General features: G+C 38.1%; 1 protein-coding gene across 32 annotated transcripts in view; it reads left to right on the top strand.

Annotated features, from left to right (window-relative positions):
* agbl2 (AGBL carboxypeptidase 2) overlaps nt 1-25,951 on the top strand; it is a 41,351-nt gene that overhangs the window by 8,557 nt on the left and 6,843 nt on the right. For 8 of the 32 annotated variants that reach the window (XR_015525825.1, XR_015525824.1, XR_015525823.1 and 5 more), the window contains exons 7-21: nt 1,694-1,927; nt 5,309-5,714; nt 5,834-5,976; nt 10,238-10,397; nt 10,470-10,596; nt 11,885-11,985; nt 12,077-12,189; nt 12,471-12,537; nt 12,618-12,722; nt 14,969-15,059; nt 16,663-16,749; nt 16,883-16,996; nt 17,470-17,527; nt 25,406-25,606; nt 25,693-25,726. Coding sequence is in view for 16 of the 32 variants with exons in the window: in XM_087311026.1 (XP_087167152.1) it covers nt 1,694-1,927; nt 5,309-5,714; nt 5,807-5,976; nt 10,238-10,397; nt 10,470-10,596; nt 11,885-11,985; nt 12,077-12,189; nt 12,471-12,537; nt 12,618-12,722; nt 16,663-16,749; nt 16,883-16,996; nt 17,470-17,527; nt 25,406-25,606; nt 25,693-25,726 (1,977 nt within the window). In the remaining 16 variants the exon portion in view is untranslated. 32 annotated transcript variants of the gene reach the window in all.

Raw genomic sequence — 25,951 nt, 5'->3', positions numbered from 1 at the left:
TGCAAAGTAATTTCTTTATTTTTTAATATTTATTTATTAGGATTAGTAAATTACAATCAAAGGTTTTTATGAAATAGGGTGTCACTGTTTTGAAACATTTTATGTTTTGATACAAAATTTTTGGCCTCTATTTTAGCGATCTAGGTGCAAAGTCTAAAGCGAATAGCTCAAAAGCATTATGAGCATGTCTGAATTCACTTTTACTATTTTAAGGACAGAAAAATGCGCTTTACGTCCTGGCGCATGGTCTAACAGGGTTGTGCTTGTTCTCTTAATGAGTTTAGGTATGTTTTGAGCATAACAGAGTCTCATCTGACATTCCCTTTAAGAGTCAGTTGCAACGCGCGATGGCACATTTGCTATTTACATGGCGGACTTTGTTAGTTAAACAAACCATTTGCAGCGCGAGGAGAAAGAATGAGCTTTCTCCATTCGGCCTCTTTACTTTCTCTTTATTTTACTTTTATTCTACTCCTTTATATTTGTGGATAAAGAAACAGTGTTGTACGCACTCCACTGAAGACATTCATCAGCCTGCATATTTTATTTTGGTTGTTAAGAGCAAAGATTTGTTTCAAAACTAGTACTAAATTCACTTCTAATTTCCAGCAAATGAATAAATAGACAATAATAACGAAGTGTTTGTAATCAGAGTTATATCCAAACACGTCCTATTTCTATTCCCCATATGGTGATGCATACGTCTCCAAAACCGGACAAGTGGACAAATCTAAACTTGTTTTATTAAAACAAATAAAAATATCCATATAATAAAAGATAAAATAATAATAATAATAATAATGATAATAATAATAATAACATTATACAAATGCAAATTGTCATAAATAAACTGAATAAAATAAACAACATGGAGACATGGAGGTAGTGGTTTTTATATTTATGTAGAAAATTATCATTTTTGTAACTCTTTAATCCTTTAATTTTTTGATATGTAAAGATATTTGTGTATTGCTCTACATCCTGTGTGTATTAAGCAATGTGTAAGAATTTTAGACCTGCATCAGTGCATAACTAACGTGCTCTGTGGTGGACTTTAGACCAGGTATTAGTTGGTCAATGGCCCAGTCTATTTCAGTTCTTCAAAATAGCAAGCGCCAACAATGCACCATAACACACCTCCTTTTCAGATCAGCACACCGATAAGTCCACAAAGTAGCGCAAATGGATTTGCTATTTAAACAATGTGGTGCAAAAAGTTGAAAATTAGGGTTGTGCTGGTCTGAAAATAGCAACAAATTTTACTAAACACGTCTTGCGCCTTGTTGTGCCGGGTGTTATGATAGGACCCATAATGTTAGGCTTCTATTTGTTAAGTTTAGTATTAAATGCTCAAACATTCTAAATTAAAACAACATTAAAAGGCCATATTTGACTCAAATTTAAAGAATTATTAAATATTGTTTCATTTAAATAGTTTATGCATTGATATTTATAGGGATTTAGCAGTATTGAGTAAAGTAAAAAAATCTTTTTTCAGTAATTTAAATTACTTTTTAGACATAGTAAATACAAAAGTAAGTTAAATGCAACTTTAATAATGCAATTTGTGATTAATAGATTTTTTTTAAATAACTAAACCCAAACACTGGTCATAGGAAATATACAATATATAGGCTATATAGGCTTTATAGATTGATTTAATGTAAAGTACTGTCTCATCTTTGTCTTCCAGTGGTCAGTATGACTATGAGCTGACTTTGCGGACCGACTTGTACACTACTAAGCACACTCAATGGTTCTACTTCCAAGTGAGGAACATGAAGGCAGGCGTCACCTATCGCTTCACTATCATCAACTTGATGAAGTCCAGCAGTCTGTATGGTGCTGGTATGTGCCCACTTCTCTACTCTGAAAAAACTGCCTGGCTGAAAGGAGAAGGATGGAAGCGAACAGGAAGCAGTATTAGGTGACACACAATGATTTCTCAATGTTTCTCAACAGTAGTTTACTTAAAAAAATTAAATAAATCATCAAGTCTTTGTTTTGTATAATATTAATTTGATTTAAAATAGTAGATATGACATGTAAAACACAATTTTAGATATAAATTCTTTCAACTTTTGTATGTAAATGCGGTTGTCACTTCTGAAACTTTACAGAGTATACCTGACCTTTAGGTAATAATAATTAAGGATGCTTATTTTATCATTTTATTCGGTATGCCAGTTTTGGCATTCTTTTTTAAATCTCATAGTTGACATTGAATGACATATTTTTTTCTAGGCCTATGCCATAACTTTGGTTATGTCACAGCATATATTTTTCCATATGTAGTTGAAAAAGGTTTTTCAAGACAAGCTTCTTTAATGATAAAATATCATGTGGTGTAAAGCATCATGTAAGAAGTTAATATTGTACCATTTACATTTAAATATCATCAATTATTATTTCATAAATATCAAGTTTTGTGGAGTCGACCACATACCATTTAATATTTTTGTCAAAGTAGCTTATCTTTTTTTAAATTTTTTTAAAAAGATTTATTATTGGCCTTTTTGCCTTTATTAGATAGGACAGTATTGAGACAGGAAGAGAGAGAGAGAGAGGGGGTAGGTTAGGGAAATGTCGTCGAGCCGGGAATCAATCTCACGACGCCCTGACGTGCTATTGCACCATATGTCGGCACCAAGCGGCAACCTCCCGCTCTCTCTCAGGAAGCCAATACGGAAGTAACTAAAACTGCAATTCATCCGAAATTCCGCTAGTCGTGGCCGCTCCTGGCTCCAAAACAGAGCAAATTTCAATTGAGCCCACTGTTAGAATGGCCAACTTTACAGCAGAAAAAAAGGTGTTTACAGCCTGGTACAAAAAAAGGTTTTGGTTAATAAAGCTAATATTACCCTTCATGACAACTGTGAGGGGGGTGAATTTTTTTATAACTCATCCGTTTCCTTTATATTAAGTTATATTAATTCTGCATAATTAAGGGCGTGGCCACTTGAGTGACAGCTAGGTCTCGTTGGTCGCCGTCACATCACCTTAACTGAATCCTGCAGATTAGCCACTGAACTCGGCATATTTATCGTATTTCTGTTGTTTTATGTGGCTTTACACAGTCAACTGCCTTTTGGACTTGTTTCCTACAATTATCAGATGGCTTGGCATGCTGAGTGCACTTAATTGTGCTCACAAACCATTCACGTGGCCTCCGTTTCCCATGTGAGTAAAGTTATATACTTATATACCATCTCTATACATGTATTTGTTTTATTTAAGATCATTTATCGTTTATATTTATATTTAGAGCTGTAATGCACTTCAGAATTTGTCAGATTGATTAGCTGTAGGCTCTAGAACAGTCATCTGAAGCATTGTCATACAGTGTTATGCTGGATTTCATCAATAGTCTTACATTAACTAACACAGACTATATCTGAAGTGTTTGGAAGTAATTCGCGTTTTCCTCCTGTTGAAAAACGTCATAAGAACAATGTTTAGTGGCTCAATGTGTTACAGCAGTGTTTTTAAAAGTCTAAACACTTTATTGATGTAGTGTACAACCAAGCACAAGTGGTCAGAACACAAACGAGTCACAGGTGATAAAGTATTAAGCGTTCTCCCAAAGTAAAGTGTGTCTGAATCAGGTCCAAGCAAACTGTCTGCAGGTCTCTGTAGCTCCGCTCACTCTCTGCCTCTTTGCCCTTGTTTGGTATCCCGCCGTGGGTGTGATGACGTGCGAACAAAATGGCGACGGTTGGCCGCGCCTACTTGTGGCTTCTTTTGCGCTCTTTAGAAACCTATGGGTGACGTCACGGATACTATGTCCATATATTTTACAGTCTATGGTCGGCACGCTAACCACAAGCTAACCAAAAGCGCCGACACTAGCTTATCTTTTTAAGAAATTTACTGACATTAACATATAATCAAGGGATTGTTCATCCCCAAAATAACACTCTGTTATCATTTACTCATGCTCCACTTGTTTTCACACCTGTTTGTGTTTCTTTATTTTGTTGAACAAAAACAAAAAAATATATATTTTGAAGAATATTAGTAACTGTCTTCCACAGTATACACTGTAAAAATGCTGGGCTCTACACATTTTCCTTCATGTTATCCCGACACAAATCAATTAAGCTAACTTAATCATTTTGTGAAGTTTATTCATGAACTAATTTCGAGAGGATCACGCGCTTATGATTTATCACGGCCGGTCTCGCATTTGCTAATCACTATCTTCCAATCATATGAGCCCTAAGCTACTATAAATAGCCACAGTTTTCAGTTCACTTTATCTTCGTTTGGAAGAAACCCCCCTCCTCCCTTATTCTCCTCCTTTTCCTCTGATTGGGCGGCACGGTGGCCTAGCTGGTTCCACAGGACCAGTGGGTGTTTCTGTGGGGAGTTTGTATGTTCTCCCCGTGTCCGCGTGGGTTTTCCCCGGGTTCTCCGGTTTCCTCCCACCATCCAAAGACATTCAACATACTTAACAATCAAGCTTTTGTCTAACCCCTTTTGTTCCCTTAGCGACCGCAGCAGGGGAGTTCTGAGATCCACCGAGCTCAGGCTTCCCTCTCGCTCTGCCAACGGGAGGAAGCCCAGGGCTCGAGGAGCCCTTGAGCTCGGGGCTCTCTCCTGGGACAGCATGCCAAACAAGCTTTTATAAATCATCAGCTAAGTGTGAACTCTTGAATGCAAATTTAAGAAGATTGAGCATACAATTCACTTCAAACAATTAAGATGTCTCAAATAAAACCCTTAAGAACTATGTTGTTTCAACAAATTTTAAATCAGTTGTTTAAACAAGCAGCAAAACTCATTTTTGGAGTGTATTTTTCCTATTATGGATGTCAGTGGCTAACAACAATCTTTAAAATACATTTTCTTGTTGTTTCCAACATAAAAAAGAAACTCAAAAAGGTATACATTTTGGGGGGCAATATTGCTTAATTTAATTTTCCTTTGGCTTAGTCCCTTTTTCCACCATTGGTTGCCACAGTGGAATGAACAGCCAACTTATTCAGCATATGTTCGATGCTCTTACAGCTGTAACCCAGTACTGGGAAACATGAAATCATTCACACATATACACTACAGTCAGTTTATTAAATTCACCTGTACTGCATGTCCTTGGACTCTGGGGAAAACCGGAGCACCCGGAGGAAACCCACACGAACACGACGAGAACATGCAGACTCCTCACAGAAACGCCAACTGGCCCATCGCCCTTCTTGCTGTGAGGCAACAATGCTAACCACTGAGCTACCGTGACTTCCAAAATATTGCTTTAAATGATAAAAATGCAAAACAAATGGCATCAATAAACCAACTCTGTCTTCTACAGGTACTACAGAAACAACATTGAGCAAGACGGTAAAGCGCTGTACTCCCTCACCTGGACTCTAGAGTTCCCTTATGATGGTGACACCTGCTACTTGGCCCACTGCTACCCTTATACATATTCAAAGCTACAGCATTACCTGCGTGAAGTCATCTCAGACCCTGTTCGTGCAGCCTACTGTAAACTGCGGGTGCTGTGTCGGAGCCTGGCAGGAAATGCGGTGTATGTGCTAACTATAACAGCACCGTCCAGCAGCTTAGCAGAACGCAAGGCGAAGCGGGCTGTTGTTGTGACAGCACGGGTGCACCCAGGAGAAACCAACGGCTCTTGGATGATGCAGGGATTTCTGGAGTTCCTGCTGAGTGACTTGCCTGACGCTCATTTGTTGAGGGAAACTTTCATCTTTAAGGTGAGGGAAGGAGTGCAGGGACTGTGTGGAGAATGGGTCTTGGGGAAAATTCGATATATTTTTATTTCAAGTGCTTCATGTCATGTAAACAGCTGGATTTACAGATGTTCTGGCCACAGGTTATTCCAATGCTAAACCCTGATGGTGTGGTTGTTGGAAACTACCGATGTTCACTCGCAGGTCGCGATTTGAACCGAAATTACCGCAGTATGCTACGCGACTCTTTTCCTTGCATTTGGTACACTCGCAACATGGTGAAAAGGTGAGTAATGCCCAGAACACACCAAGCCGACATTAAGAAACAAGCAGTGATGAAAATCATCTGTGTTGTTGCCAGTGTTGGGTAAGTTACTTAGTAATCGATTATAAAGGTAATTTACTACTACTACTTGAAAATTGTAATCTGATTACGTACATTACTAATTACTACATGTAAAAAGTAATCAAATTACTACTTTGAAGTTACTTTTAAAACATATAAAATATACAAAATAAACTGCAGCTCTTTCAGTAATTTACCATCCACTGAAAAAACATTACAATGGGTTGATTACAGCAGCTTGACATATTCAAAAGACTTAAAGGGCCCTATCTCTATCTCTTTTGCTAGTTTCAGCTTGGCGCAAGAGTCGTTTTGAGGCAATGCGCTACGCTGTTTAAATAGCAAATGCATTTGCGCTCATATGTGTGCCCATAGGCGTTCTGGTCTAAAAAGGAAGGCGTTCTGAGGCGCACTGCTGGTGCGTTGCTATTTGAGAAACTAAAATAGATTTTTCATTAGACCAAAACAAAACCGGTCTAAACTCCAGCGCAGAGTTGCGCCTCGCTTACGCACTGCTAAATACACACAAGAGAGCAATAGGCAAATATCTTTACATATGAAAAAAATTAAATATTAAGCATATATATATATATATATATATATATATATATATATATATATATATATATATATATATATATATATATATATATAGGATATAATAAGAATAGATATAGGATATAATTATAAAGGATTAAAATATTACAAAACATTATTTTCTAGCCTACATAAATATGAAAAAAAAATGCTTTTATGTCTTTTATGAACTGTCTTCAGTTCATTCATAACAATTTGCTTTTGTATAATGTTATTATTATTATATATTATATTATATTATATTATTATATAATAGTTTATTATATCCACATTTATATTTGTTTTATTAAAAACAAGCTTAGATTTGCCCACCTGTCAGGTTTTAGACCATATGGGGCACAGCATGTGTTTTAGGATATAACTCAGGTTTTTGAGCACACTTTGTTATTATTGTTTATTTATTCGTTTGCTGGAAATTAGAACTGAATTTAGAAATAGTTTTGAAACGAATATTTGCGCTTAACAAGCAAATTATTTATTTATAGACTAATTGATGTCTGCACGTAAAGATTTCCCCTTTCCAAGAGCGAAAGTTAAAGTAGATTCATTATCTCTCATTCTCCCGCAGTAGATGCTCTGTTTAACAGTTTTCTGTTAAAAAAACTGTTAACTGTTAACTGTTTGTTAGTGAAAGGCTCAGCTTTTCCACTTAGACTTACTTTACGTCCTGTAAATAGCGAATGCGCTTATGGCGCAACGCAGCTGACTCTTAAAGGGAATGGGAGATGAGACTCTAATTGGTTTATTCTCAAAACACACCTATAACTCATTAAAAAATAAACTCAACCCTTTTAGAGCATGCGCCACGGCGCAAAGCTGATTTCCCGTCCTTAAATTAGCAAAAATGCATTCTGACACGCCCTGAAAGCGTTTGCGCCCTGCGTTTTGCGCTCTGCGCATGGACCGTCAAAATAGAGCCCAAAGAGTTCACCCAAAACTTAAAAATCTCTCATCAATCACTTGTTCCAAACCCGTTGGATTTTTTAAACATTTTTTGAACACATGAAGAAAACTGGACACCTTTGACCACTGCCATCCATAGTATGAAAAGCACTGCAGTGTTTGGGTGTTCTGTATTTGTCTGAAGTAATTAGTCTACCGGGTCACACTTTATTTTGATGGTCCGTTTGTTAAGTTTAAGTTACATTGCATAAACATGCCAACTAATTCTCATTAGATTATAGGTAGACTGTTACGTTGGGGTTATGGTTAGTGTAAGTTGACATGTACTTGCAAAGTTTCTTGTAGTCAGTTAAATCTCTGTTGAAGGAGCAGTATCAACAGAAATTAAGCAGACAGTTTATTAATACTCAAGTGGACCACTAAGTGTTACCAAAATGTGTATATTCCATACAAAGTATGAAGCTGATTGGTCAGTTCTTGTCACAATACTCACTGATTTCAACTGGGCGCACATGTAAAATGCACAATATGTGTTCCAAATTTGCGTGTGCGCAAAAGACGAGAAATGTGAACTGTAGCAAACAATACACTTCTCTTCACATTCAGAAGACATCTTCATTCCTGATACTGCACAAAAATCTAATTTAGCTGTTTTAGGCTGGGTTGGAACGTCATGTTTTTGGGTGCTGATGTCCTCCTAGGTGATGAGTTTTGTCTTTGCTTTCTATTCAATAGTTTGAAGAAGTTGCTGGTCCAGTTAAAACAGTCGAAAGAGACTAGACATAGACTCATAGGGCCCTATCATACACCCGGCGCAATGTGGCGCAAGGTGCGGCGAAATAGTCTTTTGCTAGTTTTAGCTTGGCGCAAGAGTCGTTTTGAGGCGTTGCGCTACGCTGTTTAAATAGCAAATGCATTAGCGCTCATTTGTGCGCCCACAGGCGTTCTGGTCTAAAAAGGAAGGCGTTCTAAGGTGGACCGCTGGCGCGTTGCTATTTTGTGAAACTATAATAGATTTTTCATTAGACCAAAACTCGCTCGGCGGAGAGTTGCGCCTCGCTTACGCACTGCTTAATACGCCCAAGAGGGCAATAGGCAAATATCTTTACGTATGAAAAAAAAAAATATATTAAGGATATATATAGGATATAATAATAATAATAGATATTATTATATAAAAATAAAGGATTAAAATATTACAAAACATTATTTTCTAGCCTACATAAAAAAGAAAAATCACTGCTTTTATGTCTTCTTCATCTCGGGAGGCTTTTTTAGTTCATTCATAACAATTTGCTTTTGTATAATGTTATTATTATTAGCAGTATTATTTATTATATCCATATTTATATTTGTTTTATTAAAAACAAGCCTACATTTGCCCACCTGCCAGGTTTTAGTCCATATGGGGCACAGCATGTGTTTTAGGATATAACTCAGGTTTTTGAGCACATTTTGTTATTATTATTCATTTATTCGTTTGCTGGAAATTAGAACTGAATTTAGAAATAGTTTTGAAACGAATATTTGCGCTTAACAAACAAATTATTTATAGACTAATTGATGTGCGTAAAGGTTTCCCTATCCAAGAGCGAATGTGAAAGTAGTTCCATTATCTCTCATTCTCACGCAGTAGATGCTCTGTTTAACAGTTTTCTGTTAAAAAACTGTTAACTGTTTGCTAGTGAAATGCTCATTTTTTCTACTTAGACTTACTTTGCGTCCTGTAAATAGCGAATGCGCTCTTGGCGCAACGCAGCTGACTCTTAAAGGTAATGGGAGATGAGACTCTAATTGGTTTATTCTCAAAACACACCTATAACTCATTAAGAAAATAAACTCAACCCTTTTAGACCATGCGCCGCGGCGCAAGGCAGATTTCCCGTCCTTATATTAGCAAAAACGCGTCCTGACACGCCCTGAAAGCGTTTGCGCCCTGCGTTTTGCGCTCTGTGCATGGACCGTCAAAATAGAGCCCATAGAGTCATTTAGCAACTTTATTTTTGTTTTTACGCTCAATGAAATCAAAGTAATGTCTGTATTTCTACTTGAAGAAGCAGCCACTCTTGACAACAACCATTTCAGGTCGCGTTTTCTAGCAATTTAGAAGCGTTTGCTTGCTAACTGACATTGCAGCGGAAAACGTGATTTAAAAGAAGTATTTTTTCTTCTAAACTATAATTGAAACGTAAGTAACAAAATTACATTGACTTTAGTAACTGAACAAATCACACAAATGTAAAATGTAATTCGTTGCATTACTGCTTTCCTCAAAAATGTAATTAGAATACAGTAACGCGTTACTGTGGAATGTGTTACACCCAACTCTGGTTGTCACCTCGCGTCATATCTGTCTGTTGGGAAAAAGCTGAGCATAAACACACCAATTAAATGACAGCTGACAAAAACGAGAACACTGCAAAAATGCTTTTCTTTATTCTAGTCCAAATATCTAAAAACTCCTAAATTAAGAAGATTTTTCTTGAAAAATAAATTGTATCACAATTATTCAGAAATAATGAGTAAAACTTTCCTTAAAACAAGCAATATAATCTGTCGTAGGGGTAAGCAAAATAATCGTATTTATTTTAAAGCCAAAAACAAGATATTTTTATGAGCAGATTGCACATGAGTGAAATCTGCATGGATTTTGTTCATTCATGTGACTGTACCCATATACCCAGCTAATTTCATCCAACAGGTTGCTTGCAGAAAGAGAAGTCGTAGTCTACTGTGACTTCCATGGTCACAGCAGGAAAAACAATGTGTTCATGTATGGATGCAATGAACGGAAAGATGCCTCGCAGTGTCTTCAAGAACGTGTTTTCCCACTGATGATGAGCAAGAACGCCAAAGACAAGGTTAGCTGGAGCCGCATAACCGAACATGTGGTCTATCATGTAATGATATTTGTATGAACGCTTTTGTCTTAGTTCTCTTTCAGGAGTTGCAAGTTCAAAATGCACAAAAGTAAAGAAGGTACCGGACGCATCGTCATGTGGAGGCTAGGCATTAGAAATAGCTTCACAATGGAGTCTACCTTTGGAGGCTCAACATTAGGTGCTCACTTCAACTTATTATAAATGTTTGACTTTGTGTATTTTACAATTGGTGATTACTGTTTCATATATATATATATATATATATATATATATATATATATATATATATATATATATATATATATATATATATATATATATATATATATATATATATATATGAGCAATATCACACAAGTAGCAGTGCGATATGGATGTATATCGGCACTGGTGGGAGGCATGCGTTAGTGCCCCCACCAGTGCCGATATACAGCCATTTCGCACTGCTACGAGTGTGATATTGCGTTTATACAACAGTTTGACGGCATAATTCAAACACAGAGAATTTCAAAAACCCTTATGTATGTGGAACTACTTTCTTTCTCATTGGATTGAAATCATAAGCTGACAGTTAAACAGTTGAGCGTGCATCTTTTAAACTTTAGATCTGTAGTGTCTGCTTTTTGCTGGCTGTATGTGGGCGGAGTAATACACAAAGGCTACAGAGGCTCTAGGAGTTCTGATATTGCAGAGTATCGCACGGCTATCAGCCAATCAGATCTGAGAACCAGACAGAACTGTTGTATAAATATATATATAATAGTATATAATAATATAATAATATAATAATAATGATATATTTATATATATATATATATATATATATATATATATATATAAATATATATGTATATAATACTCACACACAGTTGAAGTCAGAATTATTAGCACCCCTGAATTATTAGCCCCTCTTTTTTCCCCTAATTTCTGTTTAACGGAGAGCAGATTTTTTTTCAACACATTTCTAAGCATAACTGTTTTAATAACTCATTTTTAATACTTGATTTATTTTATCTTTGCCACTATGAAAGTAAATACTATTTTAATAGATATTTTTCAAGACACTTCTATACAGCTTAAAGTGACATTTAAAGGCTTAACTAGGTTAATTAGTTTAACTAGGCAGGTTAGGGTTATTAAGCAAGTTATTACATAGCGATGGTTTGTTCTATAGACTATTGAAAAAGAAATTAGCTTAAAGGGGCTAATAATTGTGTCCTTAAAATAGTGTTTGAAAAATTAATAACTGCTTTTATTCTTTCCAAAAAAAATAAAAATAAATCAAACAGGGGCTAATAATTATATATATATAATTTTATCATTTATTTATTTATTTTTTAAAAATAAAATTGTAACTTCAAACTTGAATAGATAAGAAGTGTTTGGAGTGTGCAGTATTGTAGCACACAAAAAAAATCAAAAATACAAAGACCGTTGTGTATAATGGCAGTGTTTTTGTTTTGTAGGAGACAGGAAGGGGACACATTTCAGCACACTGGACCTGAAATCAATGGGCTATTGCTTTTGTGACACTCTGCTTGACTTTTGTGACCCCGACCCAGCCAAGGTGGTCTGTCTTTGTGCTTCACTCCTTTTTAATACTCGTATTTAATCAGCTTTAAAACAGCACGATTGACTAAAAAATGCATTTTAAACAGATGACACGCTGCCTAGAGGAGTTAGGGGTGTTATTGAAACAAGAAATCAGACGGAAACTGGGAAGAGAAGTGGACTCTTTAGAGAATCTGTCTGACATTGATATTGAGTCCAGGTAAAACATATATATTTTTAATGGTTTAGTTCATGCCAAAATGAAAAGTCTGTTATAATTACTTAATTAGACATTTGTGCATATTCGGAACACAAATTCTAGCTCTGGGATTTCATCTAAAATGTCTTGATTTGTGTTCCAAAAATGACCAAATTTCTCAGGTGATTGGAACAACATAAAAGTGCCTAAATACTAAAAGAATTTTCATTTTAAACTCTTTAAAACGTATTTTAATCATAAAAGTGTCATTCATTTCACAATCTTCATTTTTTTTTGTGCAGCACAAGTGGTTCAAATAGTACTGAATCAGATGGACTTCCTGTTCATCTTTTAAATGTCACAAACCAGGTATGGCATGACACTGTGTGACCAAAAGAGAATTTTCTTTTAGTTGTCCTTATCATTTTGGGGTTTCTGTTACAAATCAGGGCAAGAAAAAGCTCCTGAGAAGCCGTAAAGAAAGAAACAGACTCCGGCAAGGACGAGTACAGAGCGCAGGACCCAAAATCTTTCAAAGGAACATCAAACATTTGGTAGGAATTCTTAATTTTGCTTATTGTTAATGATTGAAAGTTTGCAGAATAAAGAGAAATGTTTACTTACATATTTGGATACATAAATGCATCATTCTTTAAAAAAAAAAGAGGACTATACTATATTACTATTATCGGTTTTCTCAATAATAAGTATGATTTGAGTAAAATTTGTGTTTTATTTGAAAAAAAAAATGCTATTATTTAGAGCATTTATTTGCAGAAAATGACAATAGGTGATTCTAAAATATTATAAAGTGTGTATTTGTAACACATAATATCTAAAATATTTTTAGACTAAAATACTTGGAAAAGATTCAGATTTACATGTTTTATATTTATAGTTTTCTCTTTGTTTAAGCTTATTATTATTATTATGAAAAAAATTCTATTATTATAGGTTCCATGAAATTGATACATTTTTTTAAATGTTAGAATTAGTATTGTTCGTTTTAAAATATCTATAAGCTAGTGTGCTCCAAAACAGTGACACAATTTGTGTTAAGAAGATGTAATAAGATGGTTTTATTCATGTCAACCCATACTACGGTTTCCCATCACATTAAACCAATCAAATGCTCTCTTGTATCTGAAATACCCCACCTTCTTTAAGATGCTTCTCGTTTGCTTTTCATTTGACGCACTTGAGCTCAACCACTCTCACTGGCAGACCTTTGATAAAACAAAATGATTCATTTGAGATTGTCAAACATCAAGTAAAAATGCACATTCAAAAGCACTTCACGGGAGCTTTAAATTCTATAAATAGTAGTATTTGTATCTGATGTTTAAAAAAAATAAAACATGATGTAATGCTATTTTTGAAAACAGAAAAAATTAAATATTTTCTCAGAGGATCAACCAAAAATTTTTTCAAAACATGGGACCCTCTAATAATTCATATTGAGACTAATGTACTCCTCCAACCATAAATTCCCAACCCCACCCCCACCCACCCTTTTTTTTTTTCATTTATTTTTTATTTATTTATTTTTTCTGTAAATTTATTTTATTTTCATTTTTATTATTATTAATATATTTTTTATTTAATGCATTTCCTTTTCATCAATTTTTTTATTATTATTATTTTTTTTATTATGTCAATTTGTCTTTTCTTTTTTTCAATTTATGTATGGTTAAAAAAAGAAGAAGAAAAAAACGAAAATACCTTTGTAATTGAATACCTTTAATGTATTGTACCTTTTGTCAAAAACACAATAAAGAAAAATAAATAAAAAAATAAAATAAAACATAATTGACTCAAAACACTAACTGATTATTTAGAGCCATATCTGCTAATACCAACACCAGTAGTTGGATAGTTCAGCCTCTTTCATCTTTATTTTTAATAATGAAAACAAATGACACAGTTTGGAAAGAAATGTGATCAAAAATGGTTTTCCTCTTCCATTTCAACAGACTGTTTAAGAGTAACTGGTCTCAGCCTCTCGGAAACTTAATTCCCAAGATTAAACTAAACATTTTGAATTCATTTTAACATTGTTAAAAAAAAAATCCTTTTAAAAATTGCATTTATTCACCACAAACAAAAACATCTTAGTTTTTATGTAAACAGAATTTGATGTGTTTTTTAATGGCTTATATTGATTATTATTTTTTATCAATCAATATTTATAATTGGTTAATATATATATTATCATTATCATTATCATCATTATCATTTATATTTAAAAAAAGTAATAAGTGTAATGAGTAAAAAGATAATATCCCTCATACATGTAATTTGAATCCTGATCCCTACATGAAAAATAATAATAATAAAAAAATAATAATAAATAAAATAAAATACAATTGTATTTAAATAAACAAACAAATTAAAAAAACTAAAAGATAAAAATAATGGCATAAAAAACAAAATTATTTTACATAAAGGGTCCTAGGTTTGATAAAATAGAAAAAGTTTGTTCTTTATAGCTGTGGGGAAAGCCTCAAGTGAGATTATATTGCAGACTGCAAGCAGCCATTGATTTGAACTGGTGGTTCTTTATTAATCCACTTTACAAGGATACATTTCTGAGCAAAGTAAACCAAAATATGTTGAAGGTCTCTGTTCCGAAAATTATAAGGTATATCATCATTGAGACTCAGTAAGCAAGTCCTTGTGACAGTTATAGAAAGATCCAATGTCCAATTTACATTATACAAACAGCTAAGACAGACTTGGATTCATTTTATGTCTAACCTCAGGTGGTCTATGTAAAATTGTTATTGTCTTTCCTAAGCAGAAATTGAGGCTAACACACCAAGAGGGTTGCTACATAGATCCAGCCAGCATTAATTATCAATTAAACTACCCAGCTTCTCATTTACACTTAAGTGAGTCAAGGTTATCAGTTTTAATATGACAAAGTGTGTTTTAGGCGCATTGTGCATACACTTAACCTGTTTATCAATGACCAGAAGTGATTCAATTGGGGAAATACCAAATCCTACTGGGTAATCTCTATATTTTGTCAAAATAATATTTCGAACATGTAGATACATAAAAAAGTCCACATTAGAAACTGTGAACTTGTCCTTAATCTGTTGGAATTTGAGAATCGTACCATCCTGAATAACACCACCAATCACTCTAATACCCTTATCACTCCAGTCTTCCAGCCCAGCTCTAAGGCCTGGTGGGAAATCTGGATTTTCACGGAGAGTAGTTAACAATGGGAAACAATTCTCACAACCTTCCCATTTTCTAATTTGTCGCCACATGTCTAACATATTTTAAACTCTGCGGACCCGGTACAGGGATCAGATTTAAAGGGCTAGCGTTGCACCAGACCCCCGTAAGTGGTGTCGTTTGAAAGTGTAGAATCTATATTTTATGCACATATGCATCACTTTGGTTTTTATCCCACTGTATAAAAGTTATTTACACGTAAATACACAGTATTTTGGATACCCGAGCTAGGTATTTTACATTGGTTCATTTTCATATTTTTTTATATGACACATGTACAAGTTATAGCTCAAATATAAGCTCTTGCCGGTGCTCATACAGTTCTAGCATTCTTTTTACTGAATTATGTTCATATGCCAAACAGTTGTTGAATGAATTGTGGTGTTTCCGTGGCGCAGAAATGTAAACAATACATTCATGATCAATAAGCAGCCCCAGATAGCACAGACAGCTGTCATCTCTTACCTTATGCTGTACCCTTCAGGCCCATTCTCCTCTGTTTTTGAGGTGATGTACATAAGTAATCCTTTTATATGTCTGATGTGGTCCAAACACAGTGAATTATGTTTGATCAAACAAAAGAATAGTGAATTATGTAAACAAGGATCGGTCTCTGTGGCTTGTACAGCACCTCTCATCCGTTGGAATGCAATAACTTTTGCATAGATTATGGTAGAGACATTTTTCTTTTTTTCCATGATTACAGACATGTGCAGGAACCACCAAAATTAATTACAGCATGCTAGACCACACAGAACCTAAAAGGTACACTTTCAAATTTGAGTTTATAAAAAAAAATACAAAAAGCGCCTAACACAGACGACATATACAGTTATTTTAAACACTTTCAATTATGTTTTTTGAAAATTCAAAGGGTTTTCTTTAAAATGATACCAAATTTTTGCATTTACACCTTTTTATGTGGATTTGGGAAGCTTTTAAATTTGGGTAGGCAAAATCCAGGCAGAAATCCTCAAATAGCAACAGAGTTTAAGTGGTTAAAATACTATAACTTTTGGTCAGAGCAGAAAGTTTCGCAGTTGATATGTAAAGCAAATAGTAGGGGAATTCCATTCAGGAAATCCATTCCAAGTGGATCCTGGGTCATCTACAAACCATTCTAAAAGAAACCTAGACTGAACAGCCAACTAATAATATAAAAGTTTGATTTATTTAAAGTGTTGCTTAAACTGTATTTAAAGTAAAGTTTAATTTAGAAGTGTGGTAATAACACCTGTCTTTCCCAAGGATCCTGTACCCTCAAATGAAGATGCTGTTAAAGTAAGAATTCAAGAGAAACCCATGTGCTATGTGAAGGACGCTAAGAAACAAAAGGTGATTCCACATTTTTTGTTTGAGAATAAAAATGTTAAAATAATGAGCAAAAAGCAGTGTTATGTAATGTTTAAGATGAAAGAAATAAGATTTAGAGGAAGTAGACAGTAAGTGTACTTTTCTGTGTGAAAAGGTGCCATGTTCGGGGAGGGCAAATCAGACGGTGAGGTCTTGGATCCCTCATCCCACCACTCACATTGGTGTTATAGATAATGTTCCAGATATTTGGGAGAACAGACTGGATAAGGTAAACTGATATGGATAGATGCTATGAAAGGGAATCCTGGGTAACAACACTTGTATGCCTTAATGTAATGTAAATGATGCCTCTTTGTGAAACATGTAGAACTAACACACCACATATTTAGGTTATTCCAAAAAATAATAATAATAAAAAATCACATTTACTTTTGACCATGGGTGCTGCATTGATTTCGATAAGGTAATTTGGGTGCTCCCTCTCTGGCACTCCATCTGTTTCTATTGTAAATGCAGCACCAATGGGGACACAGAATAATGAACTGATGCCACCCATGGTCCAAAGTAAATATGGCTTTTTTGGAATAATGTATGATATTGTTTGTAGTGTGCTTTTCTACATATTTTAGAAATGTACATTGTATTAAGACATAGAAGTCTTGATACCCAGGGTCCCCCTTAATAATTTATTATCTTGTAGACACACATTAATAACAAACACTATTTAACTGTTTATTCCAGATTTCTCCTGCCACCAATTTGCACAATGGTTTTTCAGCTTTTCGCCATTCTGTCTCAGGTAGATATACTCAAATTTACTATATCATTCCTTTTTCATTTATTTCTTTAACCTTAATTTTTTTTGCAAGAGTGATCTGGACAGGAAAGCAGCAACAAATAACATCAATATGCAGGTTTACATAAAGACAAAACTGAAATCAAATATTACAACAATCAATTAGATTAGAGTATCAATTAGAGTAGAGAACATATAATTTGTTAAAATGATCTTAAACTAATTTAGTGACGAAAGTGTTGTCAGCTTTAAAATGATTTGTAGATTTTTTTAACTCCAACCTTTTTTTAGTTTTGTACAAACCTTAAGAGTCAATTATATTATATTTTTTCTTAAACTTTATTTACCAGAATAGAAGATAATTTAAGACACGTCTTTTAAATAATAAAAAAAACTGTTGCTAATTCACCAACGTCACTTCAGAGCTTGTATTTGAATGATTCTCTAGCGTAATGTCTAAAGTGATGACAAAACAGGTCATTTTTGCTCACATTTTAAGATTATAAGGCTGATTGACACGAAATGCCATCAATCAACAGAGAGTTCCTAGTATTTCTCTGTTGCAATCAGGATATCACAATAATTAACCAAAAAAGCAGAAGCAAAGTAAACACTACCAGTTTTTGTGGGATAAATACAAAGAGAGAAATCAACTTAGAATGTCACTTACCTGATTTATAATGATTTGTTCAGCTGTAGTTTGAAACTTGAGCTGTGAAAATGCTGGTTTTGTCCCCTAAGGACTTATTATGCAGTCTAGGTTGCTATCTTGTGGCGGAACGTCAAACGTCACTTTCTTTGGCCTGCTCAGACAGGCCGATGCACTGAATCAGATGCTTCGAAATTATAAATATTTTAAAATAGGTACTATCCTTATAAATAAACTGCATAGTTGCAATCTAAACAACTACATTCCTGACTAAAAAAGCCTCAAAAGTACATTATGTTGTCCAACAGCAGCAATATTTGTCAATATTAATAATGGATTGTCCTCTGCTTGTCGCTGTAAGTGTGTGGAGTAATACACAAGGGTGAAGAGGCGGTACGAGTGGTTTTGGTCCAATTTCTCAAGTGTGCCTGCCTATAAACAGGGGTTGAACAATGAAATTGAAACACTGGCCAATTTAGTGTTGAAGGTTTTATGGTTAAATTTGACCAGCCTGGCGGCCAATCTTTATCGATTGCGCATTCCACCAGTAAAAGCAGAGTTTGAAGGTTTAACTAGTTGAGTAATAGCACCGTTTCAGACTTTACGTTCCAGTTTAAGCAAGAACTTATGAACAACTGGTGCAACTCATACCCAGATCTCAATATCATTGAGTCACTTTGGTGTGGAGCGAGTTAGAAAACGTTTTCCTCCACCAGCATCACTAGTTACCTGGCCACTATTTTGCAAGAAGAATGGCTGCACGATTTGGGAAAAATATCACATTGCGATTATTAATTTCAAAATTGCGATTTACGATTGCGATACGATAAACAAGTGGTATGACTCGCTTGTTATAACTAGCTTGTTATCAAGAAAAATGCACACACAGATTACTAATAATGCTGAAATTTTTATTTTTCAACTGAGATGCAGTATACAGTGCAATCTAGCCACAACTAAGAATAAACAATGTTTTCAAATTAAAACAAAATTGTACAAAATTAAATAACAGTAACATCTTTACATTACTGAATTAAATTACATTAAATTAACTAAAATAAAATTAAAAAGTCAAATGTACAGATAAATAAAACAAGTACCCTTTTTTAAAAATATATTTTTTACATTAGAACTCCTGGCTTTTATCGCCATGCATTCATCATACTTTTCTCTGTGTTGCTTCAGATGCTGATATAAATTAGTCGTGTTGCCACGTGATGTAGCAATTTTAGTTTGCCAAATTTTGCACAGTACCTCTTTCTGCTCAGTGTCCGATATCCTGAAGCCAAAATATCGCCAAATTACAGAGGTAGCATTTTTTCTGGGCACAAGTTCAGTGTCGGTCTGATCTGTATCCATTTTCTCCCGTCTCCACACTGTGCTGCGGAAAGTCACGTGACCACAAGCACACGCGCTACATGAGACTTTAGAATGAATGTCTTGTTACATCCACAAATGCATTCGTTTATTCAATATAATCGCAAGATTGGCTGTAATGTAATCGCATAGGCTGACATTGCGATTTCTTGATTGTGATATGATTAATCATGCAGCACTAATATATGTATATATATATATATATATATATATATATATATATATATACACACACACACACACACACACACACATATATATATATATATTGTAGCGAGGCAGAGGGAAAACAGCGGCACAACAGGATGAGTTTACAGACAAGTCCCCGGAGGGTGCTTTATTTACAAAGTGAATGTGCTGTAAAAGGTGCTCTTCTTTAGGGTGAGGTGCTCTGGTGCTCCGGGAAGTAGGTGAAGGACGGTGAGTAGTCGGGTACAGGATCGTCACGAGCTGGAGTCCGCTAAGGAGAGACAGAGAGACAAGCATTAGCACAGGGAGTCATAGAAGGAATGAAGCTCATCTTCTCCTGGCGTAGGTTGGGCTTATATGTCTCTCCGCTTGATGTGCTCCAGCTGTGTACGATCCTGGCTTGATGAAGGTCCAGCTGGGTGCAATTTGCGACCAGGGCGACGTGGCATATAATTGCTCGTTACATTCCCCCCCCCTTAGCGTCGTCCTGGTCCTGGGTGTCCTGCGGAGAAAAGGTAGAGTATTGTGAGGGGGGGTAGAATGGTTTGACAGACCTGCCCATCCTGACCATAGCCTTGAGAGCCCGTCGGCGTTTCCGTGGGAGGCCCCGGCTCGATGTTGTACCGTGAAGTTATAATCCTGGAGCGACAGGAACCATCTGGTGACTCGAGCGTTGTTATTTTTCGCCGTTGACATCCATTGAAGTGGAGCGTGGTCGGTCACCAGGGTGAATCTTCTTCCAAGGAGATAATATCTGAGCTCCAGGATTGCCCACTTGATCGCCAGGGCCTCTTTCTCCACCGTGGCGTACCGGGTCTCTGCAGGGGTAAGCTTCCGACTCACGTACATGATGGGGTGTTCTTCATCGCCGTGGACCTGGGAGAGGACCGCGCCCAGGCCCGAGTCGGAAGCGTCTGTTTGTAGGATGAAGGGGCAGCCGAAGTCAGGTGCGTGCAGTACCGGAGAAGATGTTAGTGCCGTCTTCAGGGCTTGGAACGCGCCATCTGCTTCCCTGTTCCATTGTATCTTCTCTGGCTGCCCCTTTCTGGTCAGGTCTGTCAACGGGCTGGCTATGGATGAGAAATTGGGAATGAAACATCTATAGTAGCCCGCTAACCCCAGAAATGCACGTACCTGGGTCTTTGTGGTGGGTTGTGGAGTTTCTTGTAGTGCTCTGATCTTGTTCTGTTGTGGCTGTATGAGACCTCTACCGATGTGGAAACCGAGGTATTTTGCTTCTGCTAGACCCAGGTGGCATTTCTTGGGATTAGCTGTGAGCCCAGCCCTACGAAGATCAAGGAGCACCCTCCGCAACCGGGATAGATGTTCTTCCCATGACTCGGAGTGGACGATTAGGTCGTCGAGGTATGCTGCTGCATACGGCTGGTGGGGTCTCAGCAGGATGTCCATCATACGCTGGAATGTTGCTGGAGCCCCGTGGAGCCCGAAGGGAAGAACCCGGTATTGCCAGTGCCCACCGGGAGTGGAGAAGGCGGTTTTCTCCTTGGCGCTTTCACTTAGTGGTAGTTGCCAGTAGCCTTTGGTGAGGTCGATCGTGGATATGAATCGGGCTCCACCCAGCCGATCCAGCAGCTCGTCCACCCGAGGCATGGGGTACCCGTCGAATTTGGAAATTTCGTTCAGCTTCCTGAAGTCATTGCAGAAGCGGAGGGTGCCGTCGGGTTTGGGGACCATCACTATGGGGCTGGACCACGGGCTACGAGATGGTTCGATGATTCCCAATTTCCTCATCTTTTGGATCTCATCGTTGATAGCCAGCCGGCGAGCTTCTGGTACTCGATAAGGCCTCTGCCGGACGATGGTGCCAGGTGGGGTGATGATGTCGTGCTGGATGATGGTGGTTCGGCCCGGTTTCTCTGAGAACACATCCCTGAACTGACCGACCAAGGCTTGCAGCTCCGCCTTCTGATTCGGTGAGAGTTGCTCACCTATATGGACAACGGGAGAAGTTTCTTCTGAGAAGGCAACTAGATGACCTGGAGCTGCAACCCATTTCTTCATCAAATTGATGTGGTAAAGTTGTTCTTCTCTTCTTCGTCCCGGCTGACGGACTCGATAGTTTACCGGCCCTACCCTTTCTACCACTGTATATGGCCCCTTCCAAGAGGCCAAGAACTTCGAAGTGGTGGTAGGTATCAGGATCATTACTTTGTCCCCTGGTTGGAACTCTCTGGGTTGGGCGGGCCGGTTATATAATCGCTGTTGGGCGCGCTGGGCTTCGGTCAGATGTTGCTTGACAATGGGCATGACTTTCTCTATACGTCCTCTCATGTCCCGTACGTGCTCAATCACTGACCGTTGTGGGGCTGGCTCTTGCTCCCAAGCTTGACGAGCCACGTCCAATAGCCCTCGTGGTTGACGGCCGAACAGCAATTCAAAAGGTGTAAAACCTGTAGATCCTTGGGGAACTTCTCTGATCCCGAAAAGCACGTACGGGATCATGAGGTCCCAGTCGCGCCCATCCTCTGCCACCACCCTGCGGAGCATCTGCTTCAGCGTCTTGTTAAAGCGCTCCACCAAGCCATCAGTCTGCGGATGATAAACAGAGGTTTTTATTTGCTTTACCTTTAGGAGGCGGCAGAGGTCTGCCATCAACCGGGACATGAATGGGGTGCCCTGGTCGGTCAGTATCTCTGCTGGTATTCCTACTCGGCTGCACAATAAAAACAGCTCTTTAGCGATTGCCGATGACGTGGCTTTTCTCAGAGGTATCGCTTCTGGATATCTGGTGGCGTAGTCGAGGATGACAAGGATGTGTTCATGTCCCCGGGCCGACTTCGGCAAAGGCCCTATCAAGTCCATGCCAATGCGGTTGAAGGGCACCTCAATGATGGGTAATGGTATCAGAGGGCTGGGGGGTGGTCGTTGGGGAGACGTTCTTTGGCAGATGTCGCATGCCTGACAATACCTCTTAACTTCTCCATCCAACCCGGGCCAATGGAAACGATCTCTGATCCTCTTGATCGTGTTGGCTGCTCCTAGATGTCCTGCCATCGGGTGAGTATGTGCCAGTTCCAGAACAGTCTCCCTTTTGGTCCTTGGGACGACCAATAGCGTCTTTGTTTCCCCCCGCCTCTCTGCGACACAGTACAGCAGACCATTTTGAACAATAAAATGTGGGAGGGGGTGAGGGCTGGGAAACCGTTCGTTACCGTCTATGATCCGGACTTGTGGCCAGCAGTGCTTCAACGTTTCGTCTTCACGTTGTGCTCTCCCGAAATCGCCACCTGCGGTAATCTGTTGAAAAAGATCATAGTACAGGTTAGCCGATGATGACTCACCCCCTCTGTCGCTCTCGGTGGCCATCAGCGCTGTTTGGCGGTCCCGTTGAGCCCGTCCCTTGCTGTTCTTCTTTGTCCGAGCCGATCGAGCCTGATGGTGGGTGAGGAGATCATCGAACCCCGGCCAGTCTCTACCCAGAAGAAGGGGTACTGGAAGATCTGGAACCACTCCTACTTCGATGCGCCAGCTTCCCGACTTCGTCGCTATGGTGACTTTTTGGGATGGTACGTGGCGGGTATCCCCGTGTACGCATGTAATCGGGATTCGGCTTTTTCCTTCCTGATGATATTTTAATGTTTTTGGATGAACCAGGGTTATTGCACTTCCTGTATCCAATGTGGCCGTCTGTGTTTTCCCGTCTATGCATACTTTACGGGTGGGAGCTTCGGGAGGGACGTTGCGATGTACCACGCACCCTGCCATCCAGGCCGGGGTCGAGTGAGATGTTGGCTCAGTGGGCATCGGCTCGTCGACTGGGCTGGGGACCGCCGGTCTGCTGCCTGGTCTTGTTGTGCCCTCCACTGGTCGCCATGGCGCATTTACCCTCCGGGGTGGCAGAGCCGCTCTCTCCCCAGTCTCCCGGGCCACATGAGCTTCCGCCAGCTCCACCGCCTCCACCAAAGCGGCCAGCGAGTCGGGGTTCCTCATGCTGGTAAGTGTGCGGAGCCGTCTGGGTAGCGCCCTCATCATCTTTTCAATGACTACTTTCTCAGCGACCTGGACTGCGGTTGGATCTCCTCCCAGTAACCATAATCTTCCCAATCTGGATAAGTTGGCTGCTTGGGTCCGAACCGGCTGTTTGTCATCATAGGACCACTGAGAAAATTGTTGTGCTGCGCTTATATTGGAGAGTCCCATTCTGGCGAGTATCTCCTTTTTTAATGCTTTATAGTCGTCATTTTTCGGTGTCTCTAATGCGAAATAAGCTCTTTGAGCTTCTCCAGTCAGGAATGGCGCTAGCATCCTTGCCCAACTTTCCTTCGGCCATCTCTCTCTTTCCGCAATTACCTCAAAGGTGTGCAGGTAAGCATCAATATCATCCAGGTCGCTGAGTTTTGTGATAAATCTATGGGCGCTCACCTCAGAGAACTGGCTGGAACCGGCCGCTTGGCGGAGCTGTTGTTCCATACGGTCTTGTCTGGCGGTGAGTTGTTCAGTTATCACTTGTTGTCTTCTTGAGATTTCCGCTAGATGGCGTACTACCTCTTCGATCGACATGACTCAGGAGGGGATGACAGCCGAGTAAGAGAGCGTGAGTGAGAGAGAGAGCGGATGCCTGTCTGTAAACAGAAGAAAAACAGAGAAAATTCAGTGGTTACTTCTTCTTACTGGTAAGTGCTGAATTTTTTTCCCTCTGAAAAAGCGCGCATTCTCCACCAGTTGTAGCGAGGCAGAGGGAAAACAGCGGCACAACAGGATGAGTTTACAGACAAGTCCCCGGAGGGTGCTTTATTTACAAAGTGAATGTGCTGTAAAAGGTGCTCTTCTTTAGGGTGAGGTGCTCTGGTGCTCCGGGAAGTAGGTGAAGGACGGTGAGTAGTCGGGTGCAGGATCGTCACGAGCTGGAGTCCGCTAAGGAGAGACAGAGAGACAAGCATTAGCACAGGGAGTCATAGAAGGAATGAAGCTCATCTTCTCCTGGCGTAGGTTGGGCTTATATGTCTCTCCGCTTGATGTGCTCCAGCTGTGTACGATCCTGGCTTGATGAAGGTCCAGCTGGGTGCAATTTGCGACCAGGGCGACGTGGCATATAATTGCTCGTTACAATATATATATATATATATACACATACATATATATACGGGACTAAGCCGACAAGAAAATGAATGAATGAATGAATAATTAATATTAATATTAATATTAATCAAAGAATTGAATGAAGCCACTGGTGATGAGGGTGGCCTGTAAATGCTTTTTATAGTTAAACGAAGAATAAGATAAGTAAAATCAATGTAAAATAAGACAAAATAAAAAAACAAGACAGTGTAAAGGATCAACTGAAGGTATAACCAACTCAGAAACAAGACCATTAGAAACATAGATAGTCACACCACCACTCATGGAGCACCTATCATATCTATAAAGAACACAATTGGTTAACATGTTTCACTTTCTGAAACTATTTACTGTTATTTAGCCATGTCTCAGAAAGGGCAATAATATCTGCCTTGTTTGAATCAACCCATACACACACAGTAAAGATTTAAAAGCACACACTGAGTATTTCCATTAGCAAAAAACATTAAACAGCATTGAATGAATGATGTACATATGAGTACAGGCCTTTCCATAAGGAGATGTGCTTGTTTTTTTTTTTGTTGTTGTTCTTTTGTCATTTTTATATATGTTTTTTTGTTTTTCAGTTGATAATGGGCACAAAACATACCAGAATGCTACCTCATCTGCGCCTCAGGGACAATTGCAACGACAGACCCACTTAGTTGCTGGCAGTCATAAAAGATGCCCGTCTGTACCAGCCTCCCAAGAAAGAACTCTGACTGTGCCAGTTCCGTCATACACAATGTCCTTCTACCCTGAATTCAGACCACAGCCAGAATTGAAAGGTATGTCTTTTATATTTCTTATAGACAGCTTTTCAACAGCATTTTAACCAAATAGATGACATTTACAACCTTGCTGTGTCTCACAGGAAGACCTCATATTTCAAACATTATGGCGAGGAGGTAAGTTTGCTAGCTAAGTAGAAAGTGCATAGCAATTTCCTGGCAGCAATTTTGTATGTTTTCTAATGTGTATTTTAAAGGCAAATTTACAACACAAAGACAAACACCAAAAAACAGGTTGTATTAAGAACAGTGTCGCCAGATGTAGCGGATTTTTCCAGCCTAAAAGCTGTCTGAAACACAACCAAGCGCACAAAAAAAATCAATTAATATTTTATTTAATTT

This window comes from Danio rerio, chromosome 25, assembly GCF_052040795.2.
Source record: "Danio rerio strain M-AB ecotype USA chromosome 25, GRCz13ab, whole genome shotgun sequence".
Lineage (NCBI taxonomy): Eukaryota > Metazoa > Chordata > Actinopteri > Cypriniformes > Danionidae > Danio > Danio rerio.
The sequence above is the reverse complement of the archived record's forward strand: the minus strand, read 5'-3'. Positions and strand labels throughout refer to the sequence as shown.